The sequence below is a fragment of the Engraulis encrasicolus genome, chromosome 12, assembly GCF_034702125.1.
Source record: "Engraulis encrasicolus isolate BLACKSEA-1 chromosome 12, IST_EnEncr_1.0, whole genome shotgun sequence".
NCBI classification, from domain to species: domain Eukaryota; kingdom Metazoa; phylum Chordata; class Actinopteri; order Clupeiformes; family Engraulidae; genus Engraulis; species Engraulis encrasicolus.
In genome coordinates this window covers 27,735,201-27,757,641 of record NC_085868.1, presented here as the reverse complement: position 1 = coordinate 27,757,641, position 22,441 = coordinate 27,735,201, and the positions used below count along the sequence as shown (strand labels likewise).

General features: G+C 43.1%; 1 protein-coding gene across 1 annotated transcript in view; it reads right to left on the bottom strand.

Annotated features, from left to right (window-relative positions):
- The window catches only part of pla2r1 (phospholipase A2 receptor 1), an 89,984-nt gene that overhangs the window by 8,296 nt on the left and 59,247 nt on the right, over nucleotides 1–22,441 (bottom strand). The window contains exons 22-27 of the mRNA XM_063212026.1: nucleotides 20,621–20,760; nucleotides 17,451–17,598; nucleotides 13,159–13,394; nucleotides 11,036–11,213; nucleotides 7,596–7,727; nucleotides 3,989–4,111 (exon numbers count right to left, since the gene is read on the bottom strand). Coding sequence (XP_063068096.1) covers nucleotides 3,989–4,111; nucleotides 7,596–7,727; nucleotides 11,036–11,213; nucleotides 13,159–13,394; nucleotides 17,451–17,598; nucleotides 20,621–20,760 — 957 coding nt within the window. The remainder of the gene's footprint in view (nucleotides 1–3,988; nucleotides 4,112–7,595; nucleotides 7,728–11,035; nucleotides 11,214–13,158; nucleotides 13,395–17,450; nucleotides 17,599–20,620; nucleotides 20,761–22,441) is intronic.

Here is a 22,441-nt window from a genome sequence, read left to right as displayed (position 1 = left end):
GATTGGGTGAAGCAGGGTGGAGTGGTACACTATAGACAGAAAAGGGGAGGAGGAAAGGGGAAGAGAAGGAGGAGGAGAGTGATGGAGTGGTGTAGAGTTATGTAGACGGAAGAGGAGATGGGAAGAGAGGTGGAAGAGGCAGGGTGGGGTGGGGAATAGGGTGGATGGGAAAAGAAATGGGAATAGAGGAGAGGAGGAGTGGTGGATGGAATAGAGGAAGGGAAGAGAGGAGACGTGGGTTAGAAGATAAAAGGAAAGACAGGAGAGGTGGGGTCGCTTAAGGAAGAGGAGAGGGGACGACAGATGGGAAGAGAGGAGCAAAGGTATGGTTGAGCGGATGGAACAGGAGATGGGATTTACTTAACCCATTTTAGCCTAAGCCCATTTTGGGAAAAGGTAACCTCTGCCTATTAAAACCTAAATATCTCAGCCTCTGAAGCACATAAAAACATAAAATAAGTGGCATTTAAAGCTAGGACCCTCATTTTGCATTAGAATGTGTTCATTCAGCTCTGACATACCCATATTTTTAATAAAGCAGCTCAAATCTCAAGAACTTGAATGCAGTGTATATGTGTCTCCAGGCTAAAATGGGTGCACTGTGTAAAATTGTTAGTGGTTTATTTCCAGAATTCATGTTTCCCATAGAACAGAAAAAGTACTATGGAAATGTTACTTTTTTATGAATACTTACCACCACCATTTAAGTCACATATTCATTATGACTGGGAAAATTGATCACATTTGGCAATAGGAGCACAGTTTCAATGGGCAGCATACAATAGTTGCAATACCTATTCGGGCCACCATTCTACACAGCGCACCTTTACCGTTGTCCATCATGCTATAATTGGGGAATCATGTGCTTGCCCAATGAATACAAAAGAACTTTCAATGTAGGACAATTGAGTGTATCGTGTTGTATTAACCACACTATCTTTTTTAACCTCAAAGTCATGCTAAAAATCAAATAGAAAAAAAACCGTACCCAGACAAAATTGCACAAACACACTGTAACAACGGGGTGATTGGATCTCTATCAAGACTGCTAGAAATATCTTTTGTAACTGTGTCCTTGGGCATTTTGGTGCACCAGTTCTATTTGTGCCATTAGGAAATCCAAGCTGATATCAATGCTTGTGGTGGGGGGGAAAGAACTGAGATCCATGATGGTAAGTGGTTGGTAAGTGGCAGGGCTGCTGACAGGTTTTGCTGGGCCCAGAACAAAGTCCTCTGAAAGGGCCCCCCATCCAATACATAAAATTTAATGACAATTTTGGGCCCCCTGTCTCCTTGGGCCCAGGACAACTGACCCCTTTGCCCCCGTTGGCATCCCTGCTAAGTGGTGTCATGTGATATGAAAGTGTCGATTACAGAACACACATTATGAAGTAGCCGCGCATTAAAAGTCTTCCCCTTCTGGGAGCTCTAAGAAGGGGAGACTCTAGAAGCAATGTAGGAGGCTGAAACTGAGAAATTAGAACTGCACATGGATAAGAGGATATGACACATACAAATTTTCCTTAGTCGGGAAACTCTGTACATAAAAGGAAACAAGAACTCAGTTTGTGCCATTACCGGTGCTTTTGGGGAAAAATTCCACAAGAGGTCTAGAAATCAGTTTGTCAGCATAATTGACATAAGAAGGAAGGATCTCTTCTCTTTGTTTTAAAGAGTAGCACAATGGGTTTCTTATGAAACTATCATGATTGGCAGACCGACCGTTTAGCTTTTCAGATTACATCACGCCGAAGCTGCCTTAAAACGTAATCCAAGTACAATAACATTGAGATTTTTCAGACAACAATCCCTAAGATAGGGTGTTGCATTTCTTAGACCATGATGATTCCTCATAGGGTGTAAATAATAATCGAAATGTATCGATGCATCGATCCTACGGCCGACGATCTAATCGTATCGTATTGTGGGGCATTCTTAAGTATCGAAATTAATCGAATCGCTGGCCCCTGTCTAATGCCCAACATAATAGAAGTGGAAAGTAACTGGAAAAAAATCGAATCAAATCAAATCGTATTGTGGGGCATTCTTAAGTATCGAAAATGATCGAATCTACCTCAAGAAATCGATACCGAATCGTATCATCATGGAGGCTGTGATTTACACCCCTAATTGCTCACATGTTCAGGCATAGGTAATGATGACTGCTCATATGTTGGGGAAAACAGCTTAGAGTTTTTAGCGAGGAGATGCATTCAGGGTTCTAAATATTTTTTTTCATCACCTGCAAAAATGGCTAGTGGATGTTAGTCTTACTAGCTAAATACATACTCAAGTAGGCCTATAGGTCGAATTGGCTATTAAGTTTGCCGTTTCAACCAACCAAACTGAACCGTCACCATCATTTGGCCGGTTGGCTGGTGTTCATTTAGAGTCCTGGATGTCATTTAAAAACTACGTACTTTCATCATATTAAAACTCTGTTCTGTTCTGCCTTACTGGCAGTGTTAATGCAGGAACCTACTAGCAATGTTAGCAGTTGTGATGAGAGCTTTGGTGAGAAAAACTCAAACAAAAGTGTAAAACAAAACTTCCAGAGGTATACTTAGTACGCATACAGGCTCTAAGACAAAAACATGAGGTCAAATAATCAAGCAATTCGAGGGCAGCTTACGTTAACTTTTAACTTGAGGCTGTAACCGTCACACAAACAAGCAATAGCCGGCAACAGAGAGGCAAATATGATCATAACCTATCTGCCCCCTCATTGGCCAAACCAGGTCACAGTACCTTTTTATTGGCCTTATCTCTGGTGCTGTGACTCAGTTATACAGTCTAGTTATACGGTACGAATCCATTGGCAACCACTGCAATGAGTTCAGTATCACATCTCTCTCTCTCTCTCTCTCTCTCTCTCTCCCTCTCTCTCTCTCTCTCTCTCTCTCTCTCTCTCTCTCTCTCTCTCTCTCTCTCTCTCTCTCTCTCTCTCTCTCTCTCTCTCTCTCTCTCTCTCTCTCTCTCTCTGCAATTGACCTTAGATATTATGTGTCAGCTGGCTCAAATACACAAGGACATCATTTCCTCTTTTGTTATCACAGGCAAGTGCAGACAACATATTTTCTGTGAAGACATGTATTGCTTTAAGGGCAAACCTAATCATATGACATTAGAGCTTCTATGTCAGTTGAACATTCATTATCCACCTGATATTTGTCTTCAGAAATATCACCAACATTGTGTTCTACGAACTGAAAACAGAAAAAAATAAAATATGACGCACAGTACTGGTTGAAACCAAGCCCTTTGCTTGTTTGCCAAGACCAATAAATGAGGAAGTACAATCAACAAAGAAAGTTTTTCAAAATACCAAAATACCACAAAATCAAAGCAGAATCCCCCTGTCTGTGGTTTGTCTGTCTAGCCCACGTGTGTGTGTGTGTGTGTGTGTGTGTGTGTGTGTGTGTGTGTGTGTGTGTGTGTGTGTGTGTGTGTGTGTGTGTGTGTGTGTGTGTGTGTGTGTGTGTGTGTGTGTGTAATGTCTTACTGTCGATGTTGAAGCCAATGTGTGTGTGTGTGTGTGTGTGTGTGTGTGTGTGTGTGTGTGTGTGTGTGTGTGTGTGTGTGTGTGTGTGTGTGTGTGTGTGTGTGTGTGTGTGTGTGTGTGTGATATCGTACTGTCTGTGTCGAAGCTAATGGCTAGCCAGACGGTCTGGTGAGGAAGGCCGTATGAAGCCAGCTGCTCCAGTAATTGTAATTCCAACGCTAACGCAAGCAGATTCAAAAATTCAAAACTGCAGCGGGAACCTATCCTGATAGTGTGTGTGTGTGTGTGTGTGTGTGTGTGTGTGTGTGTGTGTGTGTGTGTGTGTGTGTGTGTGTGTGTGTGTGTGTGTGTGTGTGTGTGTGCGTGTGTGTGTGTGTGCATGTGTGTAATGTCTTACTGTTGATGATGAAGCCGGTGTGTGTGTGTGTGTGTGTGTGTGTGTGTGTGTGTGTGTGTGTGTGTGTGTGTGTGTGTGTGATATCGTACTGTCTGTGTCGAAGCTAATGGCTAGCCAGACGGTCTGGTGAGGAAGGCCATATGAAGCCAGCTGCTCCAGGATGAAGCGACTCTCCTCCTCACTCCTGATGGTCAGCACGTCAGAGGAGTTCCCTAAAACCAGACACAACAAAACCTTCACATTGAAATTACGTATATTAAGCGGTAACCTTTGTTTTACCAGGAAGGTCTAAGTACGTTTTAAACCTTTTAAATTTCATGTTACCAGGAAGGAGTCATAGTATTATTTAGTGAGTCATAGTATTGTTTAGTGATTAGCAACATGGATTCAGAAGCTTAAATCCAGTTACGTATATTAACCGGTAACCTTTATTTTACCAGGAGTGTCTAAGTGCCTTTTAGTAATTTTCAGTAACATTCTCCTCATCACTTCTGATAATTAGCACGTCAGAGGAATTCCCTAAAACCATACACAAAAAAACCTTTACATTGAAATTACGGATATTAACCGGTAACCTTTATTTTACCAGGAAGGTCTAAGTACCTTTTAGTAACTCTCAATAACAGTAACGGTCATTCTCCTCCTCACTCCTGATGATTAGCATGTCAGAGGAATTCCCCAATATACACACAAAACCTTTCAACTTTAATAGATGTTAATCTGTAAACTTTATTTTACCACAGAGTGCCTTTGAGTAACTCTCAGAAACCATAACAATAACTCTCCTCGAGATTGCTGGTAGTCAGCGCTTCAGAGGAATTCCCTGAAAATACCCATGTGAAATCTTTGACTTTCAAAACATGTAGGCGATCTGCTGGAATCATATATTTTGCCAAACCTTAAACTTTATTTTACCAGGAAGGAGTCATAGTATTATTTAGTGAGTCATAGTATCATTTAGTGATTAGCAACATGGATTCAGAAGCTTAGATCCAGTGTCACATATTCCTAATGACCTAGCTAGTTTTACCTGTGCAATTAGGGTAGCCTATTTGGACAGGCAAAACCAGGCAATTTGGAATATGTGGCACACGATTGTAGCTTCTTAATCCAGGTTGCCCATCACCTGCATTATCAGAGTTGTATTAGAAGTAGAAGTATGTAGAAGTAGAAGTACTCTTAAAGATGTCATTACAACAGTACTAGTATGACACTACAAAATGGAAACAATGTAGCATCATACCCACTAGAGTTGTAATGACATTTGCAAGACTAGGCCAACTTCTACCTCTACTTTATACAACTCTGGGAATAATTTTTATTTTTACTTTATACAACTCTTATTTTCCTTTTCTTCCAAGGACAACTGACCAAGTGTGGCAGCAAAGATAGTAGTAAGGAGGACGCCCATGCACTGTAGGCCTGCCGTTAAAGGTACACTGTGCAGGAAATTGTCAAAAAAAGGTACTGCAACTATGCTGCTCATTGAAACTGGGTTGCCTATTGCCAAATTTGATCTTTTCATGAAAGTTTACTAAGTAATAAACTAATATTTTCTAGTATGCCCCAAGTACATTTTCTAGTATGCCCCAAGTCATTTTTGCAGCTAAAAATGGCTATTTCTGGAAATTCTAAATGGTGGGCCGGACAATGGAGAAGATCCCCCTTTTAATGTATGAAAAGTGCAATTTTCCCACTCATAATGAATATTTAGAATTTGATGGTGGTGGTAAGTATTCATGAAAAAGGTAACATTAGTGAATGGGTAGCATGACTTCAGGAAATAAACAACTAAAAATCTTACACAGTGTACCTTTAAGTTACTATAACATCTCAACTCCTGATGAACGTCCACAGTGAATGGGTGCTTGAAAAAAATGTAATTCTATAACAAACATTATGGAGAAGAACATGAATGAAATATCACAATGAGGATTATAGAGAGGCAATGGTGAACTCTGTACAACATGGAGATTGATTAGCTGAAGTAAATGTTGAGCAATAAAGAGAACAGGACAGCACTCCAAGTTTTGTGTTTTATTGCCCGTCATATGTTTCGGTCTTAACCTTTGCAGCGTCAGACGCGGTGTGTTCTCTTTATTTTGTATATTCTTGAGGAATGATTGAGCACCCAGTTTTTTTTATTACTTTGGTTGAGTTGAGCGTGTTACACCCCTTAGTAAATATTGAGCAGGAATGCAGACTTCTCTGACTTAACAAAAAGCTGAGGCTTGACAGACAATGCCACCCACCCCCACCCCCAGCCAAAAAGCCCTATACACCGATAACACAACAACAGCAGGTATGACACATCATCAGCTGGTAGGTTGTCCCACATTTGCCTTCATTGTACAACCTGCTTGTTTACTTGCAACTTGTTGTGTTTATGAGAAACCAGCGTTTACCAGCAGAGGGCGTACTTGCAGCAGAGTTTCCACCAACACAGAGTGGAGATGATTGGAGATGATCAGAATAAAAGTAACCCCATGTCATCTGCACTAACCCTGTTTGTCTGTATGCTCTTCTACATTATCCCACATATTGAATGTTGCTGATTATATCTTCATTTGTAAGAGTTTGGATAAAAGGTGTACTAAATACAATGTGATGTTTTTTCATTGCAAATTTTTATGCATGACTAAATCCATGGTCTGAATCGGGTGCCAAATCACTGATCATCAGCAAATGAGACGACTATTTATCTATCAAAAAAGACGTGCAAATGTGTTGGAGGAGCATCAATTCGCACTGAGACATGCATTGTTGTAGCCTGCTGTGTTCTGCTGTCCATAACTGATTTGAAGAGATCACATGTGTTCGCAGTATTGCTTGGAGGCTAAATATTTGACCCTTTTTCGGCAGTGTGTGAACTTTTTGCAAACAAAATGTGACATTTTGACCATGAGTGGCAATGATTAGAACTGTGCTAACGATTTTGAAAATATGGCGTTTCAGTTGACTTGTGCGCCAATGCAATCAAGTACAATTGAAGCTGTTTTGAAAAAATGTATCTTTTGAGATGACTTCTACATTAAAACCCACTTACTGCGTTTACCGCATCATTCCTGACGCACGTTTCATTCTAGTAACAGCATGTTTGTGCCGTGTGTGTGTGGAATGACTGCTCAGAAGTTTGCTGATTATGACTGCTATGTGTGTGATCTGAGGTCTGCACTTGTGGATAAAAAAAACCCAGAAAGCATTTATACCGCATTTATTTTTAGCAACTGGCTGGGTTGCTGCTGTCTGCAATTTGTGTTTGCAATGTGTCAGTGAGTACAGTTAAGAGACAGAAAGAAGAAATGTACAAAGAATGAGAAATCAAAAGAATAAGGCGATAAAAGAGAATATTAAAGGAGAGAGGAAGAGAGAAAAAGAGACAAAGTGAAAGAGTGAGAGAGGGACAGAGAGAGAGAGATGTAGAAATAGGGAGGCAATAGTGAAGAACGAGCAAGAGAGGAATAGAGAGATACAGACACAGACCGAGTCAGAGAGAGAGAGAAACAGCAAGAGAGAGAGAGAGAGAGAAACATCGAGAGGGAGAGAGAGAGAGAGAAGAGAGGAGAGGAGAGAGAGAGAGAGAGAGAGAGAGAAACATTGAGAGAGAGAGAGAAACATCGAGAGGGAGAGAGAGAGAGGGAAAGAGAGAGCGTGAAAGAAAGAGAGAGAGAGAGCGAGAGGGATGCGTATTGGTACCTTTCTGTCTGCAGTGTTCTCTGGCCTCCTCTAGGCCTAGTCTCTGCAGCACGGGCTCGAAGTTGTAGCAGCCCTCACGGAACTTCAGCCAGCTGGACGAACAGTCTACTCCATGGGACACCGCATTGCTCTCTGCACAACACACAAACACACACACACACACACACACACGCACGCACACGCACGCACGCATGCCCACACACACACACACACACACACACGCACGCACGCACATACAGACACGCACGCATGTCCACACACACACACACACACACACGCACAGACGCATGCACACACATACAGACACGCACGCATGTCCACACACACACACACACACACACACACACACACACGCACGCACGCACATACAGACACGCACGCATGTCCACACACACACACACACACACACACACACACACACACACACACACACACACACACACACACACACACACACACACACACACACACACACACGCACACACGCACGCACGCACATACAGACACGCACGTATGTCCACACACACACACACGCGCGCGCACATTCACACACGTGCACACGTTAAGATATGGCATTACTGTGTGTACCAGACATAGGCTACTATGTACACACACACTGAGACATGATATTTCTCTCTCTCTCTCTCTCTCTCACACACACACACACACACACACACACACACACACACACACACACACACACACACACACACACACACACACACACACACACACACACACACACACACACACACACACTGACACTGTGGGACAAAGCAGCACGCTCTGCAGTGCCCACACTTTACAGTACACTACACAGCAGATGATGCAACAGGAAGATGTATAACTGGCATCATGTTGAAAGTGAACAATTTTCAGAAGCAAATATGTAGCACATTGCTTTCCAGCAACTGTCCATCAAGAGATGGCAACACATCACAGCAGCACATGTTAGTTACAGGTTTTAGGTGTCACTGAAAATGTCAGAGTAGCTACGTAGCCTTTCCTCCATTTGTTCCAATTCTGACCTTTGCTATGAATCACACTGGCTCAATGAAATGTGACCTTCGTTCTATTATGCACCAGTTTTCACGAGCACTGCCCCTAGAGGACACTAGTAGACAGTTGATATTTTGGCTATTTTCCCGCTGGTTTTTCCATAACAAGACACATTGTGTTCATACAAGTCCAAGCAGGTGTTAGATTTTTTTTATTATTTTAAACTGATCAGATCCAGATAAAAGGGACAGATGTGAATTATCTTGTTGGTGCTGTTGTTGCCTTTTTTTTAATTGTTCAAACATAGTACTTCTGTCTTTATTTCAGCAACCGTCAAAGGTTGCAGCTAACAAAGCTGCTCGAATCACATCACAGAGCCACAGAGCCCTCAGAAGTTTCAAAAGAAGTCCTCTACTTTCAACCAAGCAGACGCTCAAAGTCAAAGACGAGCTAGCAATCTCATGCTACCATTCCTTCACAGGAAATGAGGAGAACAGGCAGGGGGCAGGAGAGGACCCAGGGGGAAAATGCTACTAATAATAATACAATAGAAACAGTTGTATTATTCTATATTCAGTGGATACTACATTGATGCTTTATTTAGTATGCATGATAGTGTATTGTAATATAACATGTCAGAAATTATTATTATGAGATTTGACAGTATTATGACCACTTGACAGTTCTGGGAATATATAGGCTACCGTATATGCAGATGTGTCTGAATGTGTGACAAGATGATTTGTATTTTGTGTGTATGTATGCATGCTTCTGCATTACTGGTTTTCCATCGGGATTGAAAAAGAAACTATCGCTACTCAACTACAACCACCAGACTGGACTATAGCAGATATAAAATCAAATGTTTCAAAGTTGTACTCCGCAGTACTCCGCAGTTTCTGCCTGAAAACACCTAAACTATCATACAAATGTTTTTTTTCTCCTCCTCTCATGGTTTGAGGAAGGAGAAGAGAGGAGAGACATATCACCCTCTTACCTTAATTGGATTGTATTCTAATGACAACTGAGTTACTAAACATGCTTTATTTTTACACTATAATCTTTCTCAGTATGCTCAGTATGATACAGCAGGAACTAATGACTAGTATGTGGAACAGTTATGAATCAGTGGCGGAACAACTACACATAGGGCCCCAGGGTGAGACACTGATATGCCCCCCATACAGGAACAATAGGGCCCCCACCACCAATATGGGAGGGCCCTGGGCCCCACGGAAAATGAACTCATTGCTCCTTCCTATAGCTTCACCTCTGTTATGTGTGTATTAGTCATTTTCAGTGTGTGTGGTTACTCACTGTGTGGTACAGAACGGTCTAGTATAGAAGAATTACTGTATGAATACTTAACAGATGTATGAAAAATGTGCTATATTCAGAGACGGTTGATAAGGTAGAGACGATTCAAGACCGTACTTTTCCAGGATCCATGTAAGGTCAGGTGACCGCCCCTTTGGGAGACCAGCAGAGGGTAAGAATGACTGGAGTTCCCTTAGGGCTCTAGATGGCGGTAGCGCACATCTTATGCACGCCGCCACTAAACACCAAAGAATATGCTGAAGAAGGAGGAGGGAGACCCTTTGGAGACCGTGTGCGTTCCAATATGCAACCTTGTGTCCTCCACTTGCACTTGTGGCCTCGTACCAGGAAGTAATATGTCATGATGACATCACTGTCAACGGCATTATATTTCAATATCTTGATAAAAGCCCAATTGTAAAGTCATTTTCTCATTTGCAAACTGAATGGTGAATGAAGAATAGTCCCTCAAAAATTGTTTTGGCTAGGCTGACAGCGGGGAAACTTATTTGTTTTCTCCACGGAGGTGGGGCCAGGAGGCGGGGTGAGGCAACAAGCACAAGTGGAGGATGCAGTCACATATAGGAATGCACCCCGGGCTTAAACACACTCCTTAGCACTGGCGAGACATGGTTTGATTCATCTTGGTCTACCACCATACCTTTATTATAGGTATTGCAGTGTGTGTGGTAACTCACTGGGCGGTACAGTAGGGACTAGTGAAGAGTATACACTACATGTATATGAATACTTACTGAATGTATGAAAAAGATAGTATGAGTATTTCAGTGTGCGTGGTACTGACTGGGTGGTACAGTAGGAATTGTATAGAATGGTTATGAATACTCCTTTATGATACAAAGTATTCATACAAAGGTTTTATAAGTATTTCAGTGTGTGTGCTTACTGACTGGGTGGTAAAGTAGGGATTGCATAGAATAGTTAATACTTACGTAATGAATGTATGAAAAAGGTATTATGGTATGAGTATTTCAGTGTGTGTGGTTACTCACTAGGGATTACAGTAGGGATTGTATAGAATGGTTATGAACACTGCTTACTGCATGCCTAAAAAGGTGTTATAATAATAAGTATTTCAATGTGTGTGTGGTAAGGTTACTGACTTGGTGGTGGGAAGTGGCATAGCGCCCCCTTGAGGTTCCTCTCGCAGTCGGCCCTCCTCCAGCCTCCCGTCACGTCCATGTAGACACAGTCCCCCACCACGCTGTCATCGTCGTCGCCCGCGTCCCAGTGCGTGTACAGGGTGTCACTGCCATCCGACCACTGGTAGTTTATGCCGTCCTGTGCGGGAGCAGGGAGGTGGGTACACAAGGCATGTTATCAGGGACGGGCAGAGGCGTCAAAAGTAAAAGTAAAAGTAAAAAAGAAACACAGTTTCCTTCCAACACAAGTAACTTATCTGGGTAACCAGTAGACCCGTGTAATTGTCTTACGACCAGCTAACTCTGCACTGGTTGGATCACGTTTGTGGTGGGTCCTTGTTATTAGGTTTTCAGTGTTTTTCAGTAATAACACAGTCTATCTATCTTATTAGATACAATTGAGCAAATGGTGTAACAGCTATATAATGCCATGTGCTGGTGTTGTAATTACACCACAAAAGTACTTTTACTTTTACTTTTGACACCTCTGCGGCTGGGTTAAGATGGTATGGGTCTCCTAGGCTATAGTTTTCTGTAGGCCGCCACAGAAGACAAATTCTGCAATAAAATTAGGTAAACGGCATCATAAGTCCAAGACAGGAATGAATGAATGTCAACAAGAATGAAAACTCAGACTCAACAGTAGACTCATTTTTCAATTCTGCATCTTGTCACAATTCTACCATTATTGATTTTTGCCCCCACTTTGTCCAATCAGCCCTGGTAGGTGGGGGCCCCCCTAGGCTGTAGCCATCTCTAGCCTGTGCTTTAATCTGGCCCTGCATGTTATGTCCTTTAGAGCAGTGGTGGTACTTGAGACATCTCTGGTGGTACTTGGAAGAATTCTTTTTTTTTTTTTGTGCATTGATTTCAAGGCTGATCAAGTTGTTGCAGTCGAAAATGTCTCTTTGGTCTCACATTTTGTAATAATGAACTGTATGAATCTGAAAACATAATGCAGAATAATACTAGGCAAGCAAGACATTTAAAAACAAAAAAGTGAATATGGAAGGCCTTTGCTGCTGTTGTTTGTCAAGGTGGTACTCGGAGAGCTCAATATTTTCTCGGTTGGTACTTCACACAAAAAGTTTGAGAACTGCTGCTTTAGAGACATAAACCATAGCTGTCCAACCACTGTGTTTATTTCGTCCTTTCATTTGTTTACGCTGCGCTGTTTGGGGGAAGTGTGTATACATACAATGCATGCATATGTCCTTCAGGAGAACAAATTGCAGTTGGCACACATGGGTAAATTCTTTATTATATCCATATCCATATTCATCCATACTCTCTCTTTCATCCGCGTAAACACAAACACATGCAAACATGTAGGCAGACATGTCCGAGTCTGTCTGACTCTCATTCATCACTTATAAAAATACACAAACACATAAACATTCAGCCGCTCTTTCTCAAGCTCCCCCATAAACACAAGAGATGGTTCAACACACAGAGGCATACACACCACGTCACATACAAATACTCACCCTCTGATACACACTTACACATACACACCGGACACGCATCAGAGGCACGCATACACATACATACAAATACTCACCCTCGGATACAAACTTACATATACACACTAGACACGCATCAAGACACATCTAGTGATACACTGTATGTGTCCTGACTGTAGAGTGGAATTAAGTGTGGGAAGCCCAGCTTGTTGACATGACCACTCTCACACACATGCAAACAAGCAAGCTGACACATATACACAGACAAACTCAGGCACGTACACACACACACACACACACACACACACACACACACACACACACACACACACACACACACACACACACACACACACACACACACACACACACATGTTGACACGTTGTTGACAAGAAAGCATGCACGCACGCACGTCCTGGCTGTACACTATAATAAGTCAAGTCCAGCTTGTTGACCAACAGGCCTCACACCCACTCACACGAATGCACACATGCACACGTGTGCATACACACACACACACACAAACACACACACACACACACACACACACACACACACACACACACACACACACACACACACACACACACACACACACACACACACACACACACTCTTACATCTTGGCTGTAGAGTCCAATCCAGTGTGGGAATCCCAGCTTGTTGACCAGGACGGTGAGGTAAGCCTGGTGGAAGGGGTCCGTGATGCTCACTAGCTCTGCTTCCTGGTCCACGCACGCGCTCAGTGCGCCGTACCAGCTCAGGTTGCCCTTCACCAGCCGGTAGCTGCGGTTCTTGTACTCGGACACCTCCAGCGACTCGGGCAGGTAGGAATGGGTGGGAGCCTTCTTGGGGTCTAGAAGAGAGAGGGGGGGGGGAGAAAGGGGGGGTGGGGTAGAGAAAGGGATGGGGAGAAAGATAGAGGGATATGAATTTGGTTCTCTACACTGCATATCTATCAGATCTCCACAGGCACTCAGGCAGGTAGGAATGGGTAGGAGCCTTTGTACGATCTGAGAGAGAGAGAGAGAGAGAGAGAGAGAGAGAGAGAGAGAGAGAGAGAGAGAGAGAGAGAGAGAGAGAGAGAGAGAGAGAGAGAGAGAGAAAGGAAGCCAATATTGAGTCTTCGAATCTAAGGTGAAGACAGAGAGCAATAGAGACATATGAAATGTCTGTCAGTTTTTCTGTCTGTCTGACTGCCTGCCTGCTTGTCTGTCTGTTTTTCTGTCTGTCTACCTGCGTGTCTGCCTGCGTGTCTGTCTGTCTGTACGTCTGTCTGTCTAATATCCAGGGTAGGCAGGTAGGAGTGAGTGGAGTGAGTCGGGGCCTTAATCCGATCTAAGATAAACAGTGATAAAGAGGGATGGTGAGCAGTAATAAGTAAGGGTTAACGTTCGGCGAGAAGGTCACTACCGTGGAATAGCAGCACGACAGAGAGAATCTTTAGACCCCGACGCGGAGCGGAGGGGTCTTGTTCTCTCTGAAGTGCTGCTATTCCACAAAGCGACCGACTCGCCGAAAGTTAACCCGCTTATTATATGGATATACTTAAATGATTCACACATGCGGGGACATTATTTAATGTTAAGATTGTTGCTGCGCAAAACAAAACAGTGCCGTTGTGGAACACCGCTAGGCAACAGCTAGGTAGGCTAGCCAGGACAACAGGTGTTGTCTATCGCAGCAGCTGATTAGAGTGACAAAAGACCGGACCCCCTGCGGAGTGATATGAAACATTCGCTTTAGCCACTGACTTGTATACAAGCCAGTGGCTTTAGCAGTGAACGTCTTGTTGCCATTGACAGCGGTAGCCAGGACAACGGGTGCTGTCTATCACAGCAGCTGATTAGAGTCTTGTTGAAAAGTCGCTTTAGCAGTTAAAAGTCTTGTTGCCATTGACAGCGGTCTGTTATAGACCAACCCGTCCGTTATCGAAAAATAACAGACGTCCGAACGTTGGGGAGCCCCGTTGAAATGAATGGAGCATTCGACAGATGACGTCACAACCATATAATAATACATTGGTAATATGTTAACCTGGCTTCTGCTTCACATGTTCACTGTGTAGCAGTTTGTTATAGCAATGAAAACGGGTAGCAGTTTGTTATAGCAATGAAAACGGGTAGAACTCGATGCTTTAAGTTCTGTTCCGCAGCAGTCTTCAACTAGCCTGGTTCTCACTGACGATGCGTGTGTGTAGCCCCCTGGTGGAGAGGAGCTACCACACTACCGTCTGGTTGCGCTGCCATTAACATGCTTTTTTCAAGTAGAAAATAAACGGAGCATTTATTGCTTAAATATCAACGGCAGCTCACATTGAAGAGTCATAGGACAGATTCTAGACTATTTTGACTCTTTAGAGATGAACAGAAAACGAATTTGTTGGTGGTGAGTTGCAATAAATGCACCATTTATTTTCTGACTCGAGAAGTGCATGCTAACGGCAGTGCTACCAGACGGTAGTTTGTGTACACACGTGCACCGCCGGTGAGAACCAGGCTAGTATGCAACGAGTTGGGACTCCAAAAATAAATCACATCAGGTCTCTTTTATTGATATTATCAGCATTTGGTCAATATCCACCCACCGTTTCAAAACTGGCTGTTTCCAAAAGGGAACAGTAATAGCGAAAACAATAGTGATGCACAGACAGATCATTTCAGTATAGATATTCTGTGTGCTATATCAATCATGGCACTTACAATCAACAGCAATTATTCTAAAATATAGTAGATGCACACACGCATGCCAGCCTCAGACGTTTTAGTAAAAACATGTCCCCTTAGATCAGAGGATCAGAGGCAGCAGATGAGGTAACACGGTGAAACAGTGAACTTGAAAAAGACCTGGAATACAACAGAGGCAAGCCTGAAAGTCTGTCAGTCAAACAGCCAAACAGAAAGACAGATCGCTGCTTTTGTACACACACCAGCTGACTGACAGATACACAGAAAGAAAGAGAAAGTTAGACACACTCTATTCTACACAGACTATGTTATGTATTCAGATAAACATATAGAACATATCTTAAGTTTCCCTGCTTCCAGCCAAGGGACAGCAGCTTTTAGGGGACTTTTCCCCATTTAACATCCTGGTAGTAAATGAGAAAAGTGCCTCTATATTCTGCTTTTGCGAGAGTACTGAATAAAACTTGTACAAGTTGTATCAATAACCCCTTAAGACGCGGCTTCATAAATTTGTTGTTACCAGTATGGAAATGACCAAGTCGTGGTGCATTACTAAAGGGCCTGTGTTGTGTCATAGTATTGTAGTGCTATGGTAGTTACATTTCAGTGTCTATTACAGCGTGCCACTGGAGGTACGGCGCGCATTAAGGGGCTACTGATGTCTCGCCTCGCATCACGAGGATACACACAAAAGTAGAGGACGGGAGGTGAGATATTGAGGTGCGCTCTCTGTTCACGCAGGGGTGAAGACAGACTGACACAAAAGCCGCGACATGAGCGAGTCGAGCGACGGAAGTAATTGACTTCGTCGCGTCGCGCGACAAAAGCGATTCTGGACACTAGAGGCGATTCGCGCGACGAGAGCGACAGTTTGTAGTTGAACCTGAGATGTTCTAAATGCAAATTAGAATAGAGAATCTTTGGTTGAACTCCTGGGAATGTTTTGCAAATGAGCTATGATGCGGTTCGGCGACAAGCCGCCACAGCCAATGACTGTATAGAGGTCAGTAACCACAGCCAATGGGAATGTTGGAATGCTTGCGTTCTGCTTTCAACGTGAAAAGATTTTAAAGGTCTGGTTGTTACAAACGGACATACTCTAGTCGCTTCAATCGCTTGTATCGCTCTTGCTGCACAGAAGCGATTCTCTGTCGCTTCAATCGCGTCGCGGCTGTCTATTCGCCCAGTAAGGAGTCACATATCCACCCAGTCAAATAGACAGAGAGATAAGACTCGTGTAGTATCCTGACAGACTTGCAGTTGGAAAAAAACATATCCAGCCAGGACGCAGACAGACAGACAGACAGACAGACCAAGGTGGGCAAGCAGGCAGGCAGACATCAAATATTCGCCTGATCAGACAGACAGACGGAAAAAGGAAGAAACAAAACTTTGTTACACAAACAATGACACACATCCAGCCAGGACACATCCAGCCAAGACACATCCAGCCAAGACACAGACAGACAGGACACAGAGAGACAGACAGACCGAGGCGGACAAGCAGGCAAATATCCGCCTGATCAGACAGACAGGATGTGAGGTGAGGTGAGGTGAGGTGAGGTGAGGTGAGGTGAGGTGGTGTGACGTGACATGACGTGAGGTGACGTGACGTGACGTGAGGTGGTGTGACGTGACGTGACATGACGTGAGGTGGTGTGACGTGACGTGAAGTGACGTGAGGTGAGGTGAGGTGGTGTGACGTGACGTGACGTGACGTGACGTGAGGTGGTGTGAGGTGGTGTGACGTGACGTGACGTGACGTGACGTGACGTGACGTGAGGTGAGGTGAGGTGAGGTGAGGTGAGGTGAGGTGAGGTGAGGTGAGGTGAGGTGATGTGATGTGATGTGAGGTGGTGTTACGTGACGTGACGTGACGTGACGTGACGTGACGTGACGTGACGTGACGTGACGTGACGTGAGGTGAGGTGAGGTGAGGTGAGGTGAGGTGAGGTGAGGTGAGGTGGTGTGATGTGAGGTGGTGTGATGTGATGTGATGTGATGTGATGTGATGTGATGTGATGTGATGTGATGTGATGTGATGTGATGTGATGTGATGTGATGTGATGTGATGTGATGTGATGTGATGTGATGTGATGTGATGTGATGTGATGTGAGGTGAGGTGAGGTGAGGTGAGGTGAGGTGAGGTGGTGTGACGTGACATGACGTGACGTGAGGTGGTGTGACGTGACATGACGTGAGGTGACGTGACGTGATGTCCGACCTTGTGCTTTCTGACATACGAAGCCGTATCCGCTCTCGCTGCACTTCTCGTCGTACCATTTGCCCGTGAAGTGGAAGTTGTGGTTGTTGGAGAGCAGCGTGCAGACTGGAGCGTCACTCAAGTGGGGCTCGCTTAACCACTCATCCTGCTGCAGACACACACACACACACGCACACACGCACACACGCACACACACACACATACACACACACACACACACGGTTAGGCTGTCGGTCTGGCTTGAAAGAATGTTAGATTATGCACATCATCATACTACTACTGTCAAATGTCATGGGAGAGTGCCACTGTTCTGTTGATATGATATGACTGCTTTGTCGAGATGAGCTACCAATAGACTTTTACTGTAGCATAACCAAAACGCAAAGTCTCACAGCCCCTACTTCCCTAGAGGCGATACATAAAGGATAACTTCAGTCAATTTCAACATGCAGTTGTAATGCTCACACTACCCTGGGGGCAGCTGTTTGTTTACTTTTCAAAAAACATCTTGATTTATTCCCAAAAACATCCAAAAGGTTATGCAACATCAGCAGACAACTAGCAGTGATACCTTTTGGGAAATATTTGGAGTAGGCCTATGTTAAGGCAAGGCAAGGCAAGTTTATTTATATAGCGCATTTCATACACAGGTGCAACTCAATGTGCTTCACAAAGTTAACAAATGTAAATGAAAGGAAACAGGGAAGAAAGAAGGAAATGAATTAGAGTCAAAAAGCATTTAAAAACATTAAGATAAAACATAAGGTAAAAATAATAATAAAATAAAATAAAATAAAACAAATTAAATAAAAAATAAAAATAATAAGAATAAGTAATTTAAGCTAGGGGAAAGCATCTGAGAACAGCTTTGTCTTGAGTCTAGATTTAAAGCTATCAATAGTGGGTGCATTTTTTATGTCATCTGGAAGCTGGTTCCAAAGCTTTGAAGCATAGAAGCTAAAGGCTGCCTCTCCACACTTTGTTTTGACTTTTGGAATCACCAGCAAATTCTTCTCCGTTGACCTTAGTGACCTAGTTGGTGCATACAGCTGAAACATATCCAGTAGATATGTGGGTCCCATTCCATTTAGTGATTTAAACACAAGTAGCATAGCCTTAAAATCAATTCTGTAGCTTACTGGGAGCCAATGCAGCGATCTTAAAATTGGAGTAATGTGGTCGAACTTCCTTGTCTTTGTAAGAACCCTTGCAGCTGCGTTTTGTACAAGTTGAAGCTGTTTAATGGTTTTATTGGGGAGGCCAGTAAAAAGACTGTTACAGTAATCAACTTTACTAGAAATAAAGGCATGTATTAGCTTCTCCAGATCATGTTTAGACATCAGGCCCCTAAATTTAGAGACGTTTTTTATGTGATAAAATGCAGACTTAGTAATAGCTTTCATGTGACTGTTGAAGTTTAGGTCACTGTCAATGAGGACCCCAAGATTTTTAACTGTTTCCCTTGCTTTCAGTCCCTTCGTTTCAAGGATAGTAGCAATCTTTTGTCTCTCCTCTCTTTTCCCAAATATAATTACTTCAGTTTTATCTGTGTTCAGCTGGAGGAAATTGTGAGACATCCATTTGTTAATTTGGTCCATGCAATGATAGAGTGAATCAAGGGGGGTATAGTCATTTGGGGACATAGATAAGTAGAGCTGGGTATCATCCGCATAGCTATGGTAATTTATGGAGTTATTCTCGATAATGTGTCCCAGTGGCAACATATACAGATTGAACAGTAGTGGTCCCAGAATGGAGCCCTGGGGGACCCCACAATCCAGAGACATTGGTGATGAAGTATGTCTTCCAATGGCGACAAAAAAACTTCTTTGTTGTAAGTACGATTTTAACCAGTCGATCACTATGCCCGTAAAGCCAACCCAGTGTTCCAGTCTATGTAGTAGTATAGAATGATTAACTGTATCGAAAGCAGCACTCAAATCAAGAAGTACCAAGACGGATGATTTGCCAGCATCAGAATTCAATCTTATGTCATTCATAACTTTAATAAGAGCTGTTTCAGTGCTGTGGTAGGCACGGAAACCTGATTGAAACTTATCAAAATAGCTATTAGACATTAGAAAAGCAGTTAATTGGTTAAAAACAATTTTCTCTATTATTTTACCCATGAATGGTAAATTGGATATGGGCCTATAGTTGTTTAGTACCAGTGCATCCAGGTTGTTCTTTTTCAGTAAGGGTTTCACAACTGCTTCTTTCAGACAGCCTGGGAATATGCCTGTTTGTAGTGAGGTGTTGATGATCTGAAGTACATGTTAAGAATTTCTTAAATGTAAACAAAAGCTGCCCCTGTTAGAATTGCTCAGATCTCGGAAAGGGCTGGACTGCAGCATCACCGGGTACTGACAAGTCAAGGGTAGCGTGAGCAATACAACAGCATATTGAAAATGGCTGAAGTGGTCCTTTACGTGTGTTGTAAATGGCTTGGCAGCAGGCCTCTAAATTAACCTTTTTCCATCACCAGACAAAATGGCTAATTGATGTTAATCTTACAAGCCTAACACACGTTTAATTACTAATGGGTCAAAGTGGCAAGTTTTCTCTACCAGTCAAACTGAAATTTCACCAGCATTTGGCCAGTTGCGGGTGTTAATTTAGAGCCCTGCCTGGTACCTCTGCTCGGCAGGTACAGTAGCTCATAGTGACGAGACCAGCTTGGTGTAAGAGAGCGAGGCAAGACGAGACAAGCCAATGGGTGCGTTCCAATATGTGACCTTGCATCATCCACTTGTGCTTGTGGCCTCGTACCAGGAAGTAATATGTCATGATGACATCACTGGCAACAGCATTATATTTCAATATCTTGCAAAAGCTCAATTGTAAAGTCATTTTTCTCATTTGTGAACTGGATGGTGAATGAAGAATAGTCACCCAAAAATTGTTGTGCCTAGGCTGACAGCGGGGAAACTTAATTGTTTTCTCCATGGAGGCGGGGCATCAGCAAAACGTGAGGCCACAAGCACAAGTGGAGGACGCAAGGTCGCATATTGGAATGAACCCTATGAATGTGTGCTGTGCCTTCCTTCCAAACTCTACTCCGAATATAACCCATAGAGGCGCTATTGTAGTGCATTGTAATGGCTTGGTAGCTCTGCTCGACGACTAGCTCATATAGACACAACACCACTCCTGTCGAGTAAACTGCTTACAGTGAGAGAACTTTTAGGTTCCACAGGGGACCAATTGGTGTAGGTGACCGGCTTCCCATTGGCCCATTTCATGGTGTCGCCATCGCGAAGACCAATCCAAACGCCCGCCGATTTGCCATCCAGCAGCATGGTGATGTAAGCTTTAACCAATGAACATCAGCAAGCAAAAAAAGAGACACATACAGTTGGTCATTTCAAACATACTGTATGATATGGTTATACGTGTACACTTCCTCCACATAAAAATAAAGCCAGCAGAGAGAAAGATAAATACAATACGTATATACAGTAAGTCAAATACACACAAAATCTGAGTAGAATGTGAATAAGTGAGTGGTTTGTTTTACAATACATGACCCTACCAACTGCAAGGATGTTGTCAGCAAAATCAGCATTTTCATTCAATGTTTCTGTAATGTTTCTTTTTGGCTATGGGATTACATTCCGGAAATGTCTGACACCTTGCATTCCTGAAATTTCTCACACTACACAATCCAGAAATCTCTCTCAACTTGAACTGAATCCCATGTGTGCAGTTGGCTGAGCAGCACGCCATGCTATGCATATGGCTTCCATTTACGAGGAGCATTTAATGGATTCATTTACTGGAAGTCAGGACCAACCAAAAACAAACTGTGTGTTTAAAAACGAAACACAGAACAAGTGATGCATATGCTGCAGTAGACATCTTGCACGTTTCCCATTTACAACACTTTAAAACAAGGAACATTTCAGCAGCCGAAGCACATGATGTACATACTGTAAAACACAGCAACACTGACAGTTTTACAGCAAGTGTTATTTCATTCAACACTTACAGAGTACGATTCAATACTCGTCTGTCGGTCACTCTGTCTTAGCATTGAGTTTACAGTAAAACTAAAATGTACAGTATGGTGTGTCTGGCAGACCCTCAACTTGTTCGATATCATCCTTGATGGCCACCATCAGGGCCGGATTAAGGCACTGGCTACATAACGTATGGCTGCAGCCTAGGGGGCCCCCACCTGCCCTCCTGGGGGCCCCACAGCACCCTGCAACCTAGGGGCCACAGGCCATCGTAGCATCTTACTGCAGCAGGGGTCGCCGGCAACTCTATTCCCTTGCTGAAAATGCTTGACTACATCATAACAACATTGCTATGACATTACAGAGAGCCATAGTGCTGCGCTAAGGGGTTAATACGACCCTGGACACCATGGACATCATTCACTAACCTTGCAATGTCTACGTGCTCTGTATTTTTCACCACAAATTGTGTGTTGCTGATTATGTCGGGGTAGTTGGGGTTAAAAACTTTCGAATGAATTGAACGAGTTGCACACTTTCAGTTTTTGTCATTCTAGAGAATATAGTAAGGAATTTTCTCAGTTTCAATGTTGGTGTAGTTACTGCACTTTGCAGTTATAGGGCAGTATAGCTGATCAACAACTGCACATATATAATGCGAAATGAAGTGAAAACCTGTAAGTAGTACGTAAGCCTAAGTAGACCTTAAGTACACTAAACGTTTATGCATACAATCCTTTTATAGGCCTACATATTATATTTTTTCTCACACATGCAGATAAAATGGTTGCGTCAAGTGCATGTGCGAGGTAAAATAGTGTATTTATTAGTGGTGTGCATTGGCACTGCCCTCACGATTCGATTACGATTCAGGAGGTTTCGATTCGATTCAATTCGATTCAATTCAATTCTACGATGCATTGCAATGCATTACATTTCTACTGAAAGCAAAGCAAATGTTTCATCAGTCATGATGATGCAATACAAGTAGTCAGATACTGAGCAACATTTTATTGGCCGTTTTCTGTATCA